Source organism: Littorina saxatilis, linkage group LG7, assembly GCF_037325665.1.
Source record: "Littorina saxatilis isolate snail1 linkage group LG7, US_GU_Lsax_2.0, whole genome shotgun sequence".
Taxonomy (NCBI): domain Eukaryota; kingdom Metazoa; phylum Mollusca; class Gastropoda; order Littorinimorpha; family Littorinidae; genus Littorina; species Littorina saxatilis.
The window spans coordinates 43,939,620-43,952,067 of NC_090251.1; the positions used below are offsets into that span (position 1 = coordinate 43,939,620).

The following is a 12,448-nucleotide window of genomic DNA, read 5'->3' on the forward strand; positions in this document are numbered from 1 at the left end:
ATAGGGTCGGTAAGGTCGGCTTTTAAAACACTTTTTTTTTTTAATTTTAGTCTCGGTATGGTTCGCAAAATGTGCCAGTTTTTTTTTGGTTTTTTTTTGAGAAATGAAAAAAAAGTTTTTAGAGTCGGCGGGGAAAAAGAGGGTCGGTCGGGTTACCTTAAACCAACATATATTTTTGTTTGGCCGAAGGGGTCAAGAGTCCTGATGTAGGAATACCTTAAAATTAAAGTTTAGAAAGTCTAAACGTTAGAAGCTTAAAGCCATATGTACTCGATGACTATACACGCCAATTGCTTTACTCAGAGCTGGAGACATGCTAAATTAAGTTCCCTGCAAGATATTGTGGTCTAGGACCCCTTAAATGTTGAGATATTTGAATTTTTATTTTGATCTAGATCGTCCTATTTATAGATTTGCCAACAGAGGTAGCGTTGACGCAAGGGAAATAACTCCGCGTCTTTGTTGACATCCTCACTTTTTCAGAGGCTAGAACAAGCTGTAATGCATGTATATGGTCCGCGCATGGCGACATATCGTCATTACATGGTCTTATGGTGCGTTTGACATCGATTATGGGCAAACTACACTTTGTAAACACGGGAGCGCGTACATATGCCTTTAAGTGCTGTGTAGGCTACACAGAGAGCCATTTTGTGGTGCAGCGCGACTCTACCTTTGCTCCGTCATGCTTTATCTCCCAACAGTGGAACTTGCAGCATTGCTAGTACCCTGTAGTAGTAAGCCTACTTGCTAGATTCCGAAATCGACTTCCTATATACACCAACCGGTTTCATCTGCTTGACGCATCAATTCCCGACAGTCCTGGGGGAAAACTATGAAGACGAGGAATCAGGACACATACGTTTCAAAGTTAGTCCGATTTCATTACTCACATTTATTAAAAAAACAATAAAAACTGGAAACGTTTCCAAAATGTGTAACGCATTCTGAATCAAGCGAGAAACTTCCCCTATCTTGTGTACTTTTGGTAGGGTATTTGACACAGACAATGACACAGAGCGACGGAAAGAAGGTAGGGCTATTTTCGTCTAATTGTTTGATAATTAGAGAGGATGGGACAAATAGCAGTGAGGGACTTAGTTACCTTCTCAATTGCAGCGGTCTTGGAAGCCACATCGGCTTCTGCCACTTGTGGTGTAGTTTCCGCGGCGAAACGGCTTTCTATCCCAAAGGTTGACCTTAGGATGCACAAGAAATGAAGAAATTATATAACCTGCACATCGTTACATCACTGTTTGTGTGATTTGTTTTCTGTTTTGTTGTTGTTACTTGTTTGTTTGTTTGTTTGTTTGTTTTCTTGTTAATTTGTTTGCTTATCTCGTCTATTACTTCCTCCTTGTTCCAATCCCATTTTACTTAAGCAGCATTTATTCACAACTAAATGATACAACTGTTGAACCGTATGTTTTAAATGTGCAGGTACATTCGGTTAACTGCTGCTGATTACTGCTACTGCTAATACTACTAATACTATTACTACTACTTTCAGAAACAAACACCCAGCAACAACCACCAGAGAAGGATGAAGAAGAAGCAATGACTCTGAGAGAGGGACAGTTTTGCCTAAAATTGGTTATGTACTAAGCATTATCTTCAGCCAAGTTGTTCTCTCTCACTCCTATTTTGATAAGGAAAAGTCACGTTTTGAACCGAAGGCCCCAGAAACTGGGCACATCGAACTGAAATAAAATAAAGATCTTCAGATCTTTAGCTTCTTCCTTGAATGTATTTACACAAAGTACGACGGGTTTCTGATGTTTTTCTCTTATAATCTGTCATTCTCAATGCCCTTCTTACCACTTGTCCTCGTTTTCATAATTCGTCTATTTGCAGTTGTCAGAAACTACTAATTAGTTTTATAAAAAAAAAAATTTTCAAGGGGAAAATGTCTTCTAGGTATCACGGTAAAGGCAAGAATACTAAATAATCAAACATGAGTTTCAGCTTGACCCTTCCATAACCTTAACTCTAAAACGTTTGCCGTTAAATTATTGTTCTCATCGATATCCCACAAAGCTGTATTTGAAGTCAGGGGCAACATGAAGGCCTTCCTGAATTGAGCCTAAAGTTGACTTCGCGAAGTCTTTTACCGAAAATGTGACCCTCCACCACGGAATGAGTCGCATGTCACCTTTGCATGATTTTCATATTTTTACATTTTCCTAAAGAGTTTTTTATGCTCTATCCAGTGGTGAAAACCGTTTTAGAAAAGAGCGAAAACTGTTTGAGTTATAAGCCTGTGACTAAGGTGACCCTCACGCTGTTACCAGACACTCTCCGGACTTATTTTAAGCCTAGCGCAGAACCGCGCGAGGTGACATGCGACTCATTTCGTGGTGGAGGGTCACAAATTCATTTGCAAAGCTTCGTGCAGCGTACTTCGTCAAGTCAACTTCGGCCTCAATAGGAAGGTTTCCGCCAGTTATCTCTCTGAGGTTTTGGGTGCGTGCCCCTTGCGGTGGCAAACAACATCGAGGTCACAAGCAGGGTCAAGGGGAAGGTCGGCTTGGGTGGACAGGAGTGTGACGGCTTACTAGTGCCAAAACCTGGTGTTACCCATTATCACGTGTTAATTACTAATTAACGCTGTCAGTTACTGTTTTCATCTGTTAGTTACTAATTTTCACGGGAAAATTACTAATTTTTAGTTTCGGCACTAGCAATCCGTCAGGAAGTGAGCCAAAACTAAAAATTAGTAATTAACAGGTGAAAGTTAGTAATTTGTCCGGAAAAATTAGTAATTTTCCGGGGAAAATTTGTAATTAACACGTGAAAATGGTAACTATCAAGGGAAAATTACTAACTTTCCCTTGATAATTACAATTATGAGGTTTTGGCACTAGTAAGCCGTCATACAGGAGACTACAATAGAAAGGTTTCCGCCAGTTATCTCTCTTTGAGGTTTTGGGTGCTTAGAGAGTACCGTACCCCTTGCGGGGGCAAAAAACATCGAGGTCACAAGGAGAGTCAAGGGGAAGGTCGCTGGGCGGACAGGAGACTATTGAGGAAGGCCTTTATGCTGCCCTTGGCTTCAAACACAGCTTCCTAGGATACTGTTGAGAACAACGAGCTTCGTGGAGTAGACTTCGCGAAGTCGACTTCGCCAAATCCATCATTGTGGTATTATTATCATTATACATGGGATAATGCTGAGTATATCGAGCTTCGTGAAGTACACTTCGCCAAATCCATCATTGTGGTATTATTATCATTATACACGGGATAATGCTGAGTATATCAAGCTTCGCGAAGTCGACTTCGCCAAATCCATCATTGTGGTATTATTATCATTATACATGGGATAATGCTGAGTATATCGAGCTTCGTGAAGTACACTTCGCCAAATCCATCATTGTGGTATTATTATCATTATACATGGGATAATGCTGAGTATATCGAGCTTCGTGAAGTACACTTCGCAGAGTCGACTTCACCAAATTCATCATTGTGGCATTATCATTATACATATGATAATGCTGAGTAGATCGAGCTTCGTGAAGAAGACTTCACCAAATTCATCATTGTGGCATTATCATTATACACGGGATAATGCTGAGTATATCGAGCTTCGTGAAGAAGACTTCACCAAATTCATCATTGTGGCATTATCATTATACACGGGATAATGCTGAGTATATCGAGCTTCGTGAAGAAGACTTCACCAAATTCATCATTGTGGCATTATCATTATACATATGATAATGCTGAGTATATCGAGCTTCGTGAAGAAGACTTCACCAAATTCATCATTGTGGCATTATCATTATACATATGATAATGCTGAGTATATCGAGCTTCGTGGAGTCGACTTCGCCAAATCCATCATTGTGGTATTATTATCATTATACATGGGATAATGCTGAGTATATCGAGCTTCGTGAAGTACACTTCGCCAAATCCATCATTGTGGTATTATTATCATTATACATATGATAATGCTGAGTATATCGAGCTTCGTGGAGTAGACTTCGCCAAATCCATCATTGTGGTATTATTATCATTATACATATGATAATGCTGAGTATATCGAGCTTCGTGAAGTAGACTTCACCAAATTCATCATTGTGGTATTATTATCATTATACACGGGATAATGCTGAGTATATCGAGCTTCGTTAAAGTCGACTTCACCAAATTCATCATTGTGGTATTATTATCATTATACACGGGATAATGCTGAGTATATCGAGCTTCGTGAAGTAGACTTCGCCAAATTCATCATTGTGGTATTATTATCATTATACATATGATAATGCTGAGTATATCGAGCGTCGTAAAGTCGACTTCACCAAATTCATCATTGTGGTATTATTATCATTATACACGGGATAATGCTGAGTATATCGAGCTTCGTAAAGTCGACTTCACCAAATTCATCATTGTGGTATTATTATCATTATACATATGATAATGCTGAGTATATCGAGCTTCGTAAAGTCGACTTCACCAAATTCATCATTGTGGTATTATTATCATTATACACGGGATAATGCTGAGTATATCGAGCTTCGTGGAGTAGACTTCGCCAAATCCATCATTGTGGTATTATTATCATTATACACGGGATAATGCTGAGTATATCGAGCGTCGTAAAGTCGACTTCACCAAATTCATCATTGTGGTATTATTATCATTATACATATGATAATGCTGAGTATATCGAGCTTCGTGGAGTAGACTTCGCCAAATCCATCATTGTGGTATTATTATCATTATACATATGATAATGCTGAGTATATCGAGCTTCGTGGAGTAGACTTCGCCAAATCCATCATTGTGGTATTATTATCATTATACATATGATAATGCTGAGTATATCGAGCTTCGTGGAGTAGACTTCGCCAAATCCATCATTGTGGTATTATTATCATTATACATATGATAATGCTGAGTATATCGAGCTTCGTGGAGTAGACTTCGCCAAATCCATCATTGTGGTATTATTATCATTATACATGGGATAATGCTGAGTATATCGAGCTTCGTAAAGTCGACTTCACCAAATTCATCATTGTGGTATTATTATCATTATACATCAATCAATCAATCAATGAGGCTTATATCGCGCATATTCCGTGGGTACAGTTCTAGGCGCTCTGCAGTGATGCCGTGTGAGATGAAATTTTATACGGCCAGTAGATTGCAGCCATGTCGGCGCATATTTACCTTTCACGGCCTTATTCCAAGTCACACGGGTATGGTAGACAATTATTAACTGTGCCTAAGCAATTTTGCCAGGAAAGACCCTTTTGTCAATCGTGGGATCTTTAACGTGCACACCCAATGTAGCATACACGGGGGGTGGTTCGGACACCGAAGAGAGTCTGCACACAAAGTTGACTCTGTGAAATAAATTTCCGCCGAACCTGGGATCGAACTCGCGCTGACAGCGGCCAACTGAATACAAATCCAGCGCGCTACCAACTGAGCTATATCCCCGCCCTGGGATAATGCTGAGTATATCGAGCTTCGTAAAGTCGACTTCACCAAATTCATCATTGTGGCATTATCATTATACATATGATAATGCTGAGTATATCGAGCTTCGTAAAGTCGACTTCGCCAAATCCATCATTGTGGTATTATTATCATTATACATGGGATAATGCTGAGTATATCGAGCTTCGTGAAGTACACTTCGCAGAGTCGACTTCACCAAATTCATCATTGTGGCATTATCATTATACATATGATAATGCTGAGTAGATCGAGCTTCGTCGACATCGCCCAATTCATATTAGGCTGTATTGAAAAATGCTTCCACATGCTGAACTTACGACGAGACCCCCGTACCGAAAAAGACCTTCTTGCGCAGCGAGTAGAGTGGGGCGGGGCACTGTTTGTAGGCGTGGTTGTTGTCCAGTGTGTGGTGTTCACTGGCCACAGCGTTGTTCACTCGGGTCAAGATGTGCAGGATGTCTTCCCTGCAATTTACCGCAGATAGTAAAACATATCCCCCCGAAATCGGTGTACAGCTGCTGAAATGGCGGGCTAAAAACGACCATACCTGTAAAAAACCCTCTCGTGCAAAAACCACGATTTTACGTTGGAGTTTTGAACAGCCCATGAACGCAGACAAAGAAAAGGGGGAAGAAAAAGTATGAGGCTGCTGCTGTATTGTAGATTTAATTTTGAAATACACGAATACGTGGAATGATTGGAAGCCGGCATTCTGCGAATTGGTTTGTAATATTCACCGTTCTGATCTGTTTGACTTGAAAAGAGTGGGTAGAACTAGTTGCACAACTTACAGTTAACGGTCATCCACCCCTTTAAAGGCACATTCCTTCCCGTGTTAACATTTCGTCTTAAGACCGTCCGCCTCAGATCTGACGAGCTTCTGCGCTCAAATGCAATTCTGTAGTCCGAACCAAGTCAAAGATTGTTTGACAAAACAAAAGAAAACAAGTCGCGTAAGGCGAAAATACAATATTTAGTCAAGTAGCTGTCGAACTCACAGAATGAAACTGAACGCAATGCCATTTTTCAGCAAGACCGTAGACTCGTAGCATCGTCAGTCCACCGCTCATGGCAAAGGCAGTGAAATTGACAAGAAGAGCGGGGTAGCAGTTGCGCTAAGAAGGATAGCACGCTTTTCTGTACCTCTCTTTGTTTTAACTTTCTGAGCGTGTTTTTAATCCAAACATATCATATCTATATGTTTTTGGAATCAGGAACCGACAAGGAATAAGATGAAAGTGTTTTTAAATTGATTTGGACAATTTAATTTTGATAATAATTTTTATATATTTAATTTTCAGAGCTTGTTTTTAATCCGAATATAACATATTTATATGTTTTTGGAATCAGCAAATGATGGAGAATAAGATAAACGTAAATTTGGATCGTTTTGAAATTTTTTTTTTTTTTTTACAATTTTCAGATTTTTAATGACCAAAGTCATTAATTAATTTTTAAGCCACCAAGCTGAAATGCAATACCGAACCCCGGGCTTCGTCGAAGATTACTTGACCAAAATTTCAACCAATTTGGTTGAAAAATGAGGGCGTGACAGTGCCGCCTCAACTTTCACGAAAAGCCGGATATGACGTCATCAAAGACATTTATCAAAAAAATGAAAAAAACGTTCGGGGATTTCATACCCAGGAACTCTCATGTCAAATTTCATAAAGATCGGTCCAGTAGTTTAGTCTGAATCGCTCTACACACACACACAGACAGACAGACAGACGCACATACACCACGACCCTCGTTTCGATTCCCCCTCGATGTTAAAATATTTAGTCAAAACTTGACTAAATATAAAAAGAAAGAAAGAAACGAAAAATGTGCTTACCACTGTGCCTTTTCAACATTTTTTTAACGGGAAAATCTAACGTCATACAACAACTTTATTTTAAAAACAAGAAAGAAACAAGTCGCGTAAGGCGAAAATACAACATTTAGTCAAGTAGCTGTCGAACTCACAGAATGAAACTGAACGCAATGCCATTTTTCAACAAGACCGTATACTCGTAGCATCGTCAGTCCACCGCTCATGGCAAAGGCAGTGAAATTGACAAGAAGAGCGGGGTAGTAGTTGCGCTAAGAAGGATAGCACGCTTTTCTGTACCTCTCTTTGTTTTAACTTTCTGAGCGTGTTTTTAATCCAAACATATCATATCTATATGTTTTTGGAATCAGGAACTGACAAGGAATAAGATGAAAGTGTTTTTAAATTGATTTCGACAATTTAATGTTGATAATAATTTTTATATATTTAATTTTCAGAGCTTGTTTTTAATCCAAATATAACATATTCATATGTTTTTGGAATCAGAAAATGATGGAGAATAAGATGAACGTAAATTTGGATCGTTTTATAAATTTTTATTTTTTTTTACAATTTTCAGATTTTTAATGACCAAAGTCATTAATTAATTTTTAAGCCACCAAGCTGAAATGCAATACCGAAGTCTGGGCTTCGTCGAAGATTACTTGACCAAAATTTCAATCAATTTGGTTGAAAAATGAGGGCGTGACAGTGCCGCCTCAACTTTCACGAAAAGCCGGATATGACGTCATCAAAGACATTTATCAAAAAAATGAAAAAAACGTTCGGGGATTTCATACCCAGGAACTCTCATGTCAAATTTCATAAAGATCGGTCCAGTAGTTTAGTCTGAATCGCTCTACACACACACACACGCACAGACACACACACATACACCACGACCCTCGTCTCGATTCCCCCTCGATGTTAAAACATTTAGTCATAACTTGACTAAATGTAAAAACCCATGTGTAATTATTAACTGGAAAGATTCATACGTGCAGTTTAATACACATCTTCGGAGTATGTTATGGTAATCGCCCCTTTTTGATCCCCAGTCTCAAGAAAAACCTTCCTTAAAATATTGACTGAATGTTTATTTATTAAGGAGATTTCTATAGCGCATAACTAAAAGCACTATGCAAAACGACCCCCAAAACAAAGTAAATTAGGAGAAACAAACACAAACAAACTTACCTCACTGCGTACTTCCTCAAGTACCAGGTGAGGTTATAAATGAAAGTGGACCCCCTGTCAGGATTCCGGTAGGACTCATAGCCAGGGACGGTGGAGTAACTGAGCAAGAAATCCCCTTCATTTGGAACTAACTCCACGTCTGCCATGGGTGATGTGTCTCTTTCCAACGAAGGATACCCTGTGAACCCAGAAATATTAAAACTAGGCGCAAAGGAGGGATTGACTTTTGAAACGAGTACAGCGTTCTGTAAACTAAGACCCCCTTACGCGCGATGCTGACCTTTTTTGTATCTGTAACACTAAGTGCGCGAACAAGAGATAAGATGAGATCAGATCAGATCAGATCAGATCAGATAAGATAAGATGATATAACATGACAAAATAACTGTTAACATAACATTGCATTTCATAACATAATATAACATTACATTACATAACAGAACAGAACAGAGACAGATTAAGAGAGAGAGAGAGAGAGAGAGAGAGAGAGAGAGAGAGAGAGAGAGAGAGAGAGAGAGAGAGAGAGAGAGAGAGAGAGAGAGAGAGAGAGAGAGAGAGAGAGAGAGAGAGAAACGAGGAGTTCAGATATATATATACGCCCCAAACACAATCACTAAAAGCACCTCATAGGGAGGCGATGACACATGCACAACATAAATTCATCGCTTTCCCCCTTCTACACATATATTAATTTTGTCTGCAGATGTCACACACACAATGTATCGACGCTAGAGACGCTGCACAGTTGACGTAGATTAAATGTGTAACACAATGTGGTTGCAAGTAAGTACTAGGTATACCACTCTTCGATCTATATTTCTGCACCAGTCTAGACAGCAAAGTAAGATGCCATGTGTTCTCGATATTTTCTCTTTCACAAGCTTTATCATCTGGTTTGTGCAGGTGGCTATACTTTATGATATAACATCCTGCGTATGTTACAGTTAACCTGCGTGGCAGCCCAAGAACAAAGCAGCCCTTACTGTAAAATATATCCTGTAAGTAACAGAGATTACAAATATTAACAATTGTGTTGTTGTTGTTGTTGTTGTTGTTGTTGTCTGCTCTTTTTCGTGTATGTGTGTGTCTGTGTGTGTGTGTGTGTGTGTGTGTGTGTATGTGTGTGTGTGTGTGTGTGTGTGTGTGTGGTGTGTGTGTGTGTGTGTGTGTGTGTGTGTGTGTGTGTGTGTGTGTGTGTGTGTGTATACGAATACGAATAAACTTTATTGTCATGAAACGTAGTGTTTATAAGACACGAGAAGATAAATAACCAAATAATTACATTGTTTCTTTTTTTTGGAAGCAATTATATACAAATTCTCCCAATTTAGTTCGTACTTTTTCTACTTGCAAAAGTTGACTTGGTACATCATATGAATATATAGGTCGATTAATTTCCCTCATGAAAGATTTTCGTAATTGGTTGTTTTCTATGCAGTTATCTAAAAAAATGTATTTCATCTTCTATTACTCCACATGTTTCACATAATCTATTTTCCCCAGGTGTATTGCTGTATCTACCAGTTTCAATTTTCAGGTCGTGGGCACTTATTCTTAGTTTACACAACGATTGTTTATATTTTCTTTGTTTTATGCATAACAGATATGGTTCCGTTTGATAATTTGTTACTATTCTTTGATAAAAATTTAAATTTGGTGAACTTCTTATTTGACCTTTCCAGAATTGTATATATTGAAGTTCCAATTTTTGACATAATTATAACATATTTTAACCTTTTGACATTAAAAGTGGTTTGATTTTACCACACATAATCTAATCCAATGACTTCTAACAATTGTTTTACAAATGATATCCATGGATATGTTTCACTGCCTTTGGTGTACATAAGATTATATACTTTGCTCAGATGAGATGTTTTTGGAAGATCCAATATGTGTAACCAGTACGCAATGATAACATATTATTTTAATGCTAACTGGGAATCTTCCTAATTCTTCTAGTACTAGCAATTGTGTGTGTGTGTGTGTGTGTGTGTGTGTGTGTGTGTGTGTGTGTGTGTGTGTGTGTGCGCGCGCGAGGGTGTGTGTGTATGTGTGCGCGCGTGCGTGCGTGCGTGCGTGCATGTCTGAGTGCGCGCGTGCGTGCGTGCGTGTGTGTGTGTGTGTGTGTGTGTGCGCGCGCGTGCGTGTGTGTGTGTTTGTGTATGCGCTTGTGCGTGCTTGTGTGTGTGTGCGCGCGTGTGGTTGTGTAGGGGAACTAAATGCTCTAATTACAAAATCTATGTAAGGAACACTTATGTATGTGTATACAATAGGCGTCAAGGACTTACACTTTATTTTCATACGACCTTAATCTCGTATGAAAATATTTGTCTGCATCCCACAACCAAAACAATAGCCCAGGTGGTGGGTTCAAGTGCTAGTCTTTCGGAGTGAGACGAAAAACCGAGGTCCCTTCGTGTACACTACATTGGGGTGTGCACGTTAAAGATCCCACGATTGACAAAAGGGTCTTTCCTGGCAAAAAGGTATAGGCATAGATAAAAAAAAAAAAATGTCCACCAAAATACCCGTGCGACTTGGAATAATAGGCCGTGAACAGTAAATATTCGCCGTAATGGCTTGAGATTTACTGGCCGATGTGAATGCGTGATATAGTGTGTAAAAAATTCCATCTCACACGGCAGAAATTAATATGTAAAGCGCTTAGAGAACGTCAAGCGCTATATAAATCTCCCATATAAATAAATAAATAAAATACCAGGGAGTAGAAAAACAAACAAAATAAAGGAAAACAGATACAAAGTTAAAGTAAACTCAGTTTACGACTGTACTCACCAATCTGTCGGTCTTTCCCCTGGCAGGCTTGCACGAAAAACAGCTTGGGCTTTCCAGACAGGCTGTGGCAGTTCTGTGGTTTGACGTGGAAAGTCACGTCCTTCAGAGCCACAGGGACTCCGTCGCATCCATATACATTCCCGAGGGAGCCATGGGAGAGGATACACACCACTAGACAATCGTACGGTGTATGGTTCTCCATTGCTATGTCCCTAATCTTCTTGATTAAGTCTGTGCTTGTCAGGTTATCGAAGTCTCTTACTTCGAATTTCAAGCCCTCGAAAGTGCTTTTTAACCTGTCTGCAAAACAGAAAGAGACTTGTTGAGGCAACGACTTAGGACTGATGGACATTAGATACTGGTTGTATAAGCTTGCTTGACACACAATACATCTGTCTGTGTATATGTCATATGATGATATAATAATAATGAACACTTATGAATCGCCCCTTCTCGCTTGAGCTCACGGCGAACTACAATAGCAACAAACATCAGCACACACACACAAACACACACACACACACACACACACACACACACACACACACACACACACACACACACACGATTGAAATGCATTTGATACAGTTAAATAAAGCTTCTATCCCCTCATAACCATATTGGTCTAAAACCTTATACCCACAATATACATGTACAAACCGAACATTCACCGAGTTAACACGTATATACGAATATGTAAATATATACCTGTAGATACAAACAAACAGTGTCCGAGAAATACTCAAAATTAAAACCTAATATATATTCAGTACTGGAAAAGAGGGTGCTTCAGGAAGCAAACAATGACTGAAGGTGCTGTTTGAAGAGATAGGTTTTCAGGGCAGATTTGAAGTTTGTTTGTTTGCTCAACGCCCAGCCGACCACGAAGGACCATATCAGGGCGGTGCTGCTTTGACATATAACGTGCGCCACACACAAGACAGAAGTCGCAGCACAGGGTTCATGTCTCACCCAGTCACATTATTCTGACACCGGAACCAACCAGTCCTAGCATAACCCCATAATGCCAGACGCCAGGCGGAGCAGCCACTAGATTGCCAATTTTAAAGTCTTAGGTATGACCCGGCCGGGGTTCGAACCCACGACCTCCCGCTCACGGGGCGGACGCCATACCACTAGGCCAACCGTGCCGGTGCA

General features: G+C 39.6%; 1 protein-coding gene across 2 annotated transcripts in view; it reads right to left on the reverse strand.

Annotated features, from left to right (window-relative positions):
- Positions 1-12,448, reverse strand: part of LOC138971544 (lipoxygenase homology domain-containing protein 1-like) — a 39,894-nt gene that overhangs the window by 14,445 nt on the left and 13,001 nt on the right. For both annotated transcript variants that reach the window (XR_011457285.1, XM_070344291.1), the window contains exons 4-7: positions 11,291-11,590; positions 8,492-8,669; positions 5,799-5,945; positions 1,106-1,199 (exon numbers count right to left, since the gene is read on the reverse strand). Coding sequence is in view for 1 of the 2 variants with exons in the window: in XM_070344291.1 (XP_070200392.1) it covers positions 1,106-1,199; positions 5,799-5,945; positions 8,492-8,669; positions 11,291-11,590 (719 nt within the window). In the remaining variant the exon portion in view is untranslated. The remainder of the gene's footprint in view (positions 1-1,105; positions 1,200-5,798; positions 5,946-8,491; positions 8,670-11,290; positions 11,591-12,448) is intronic.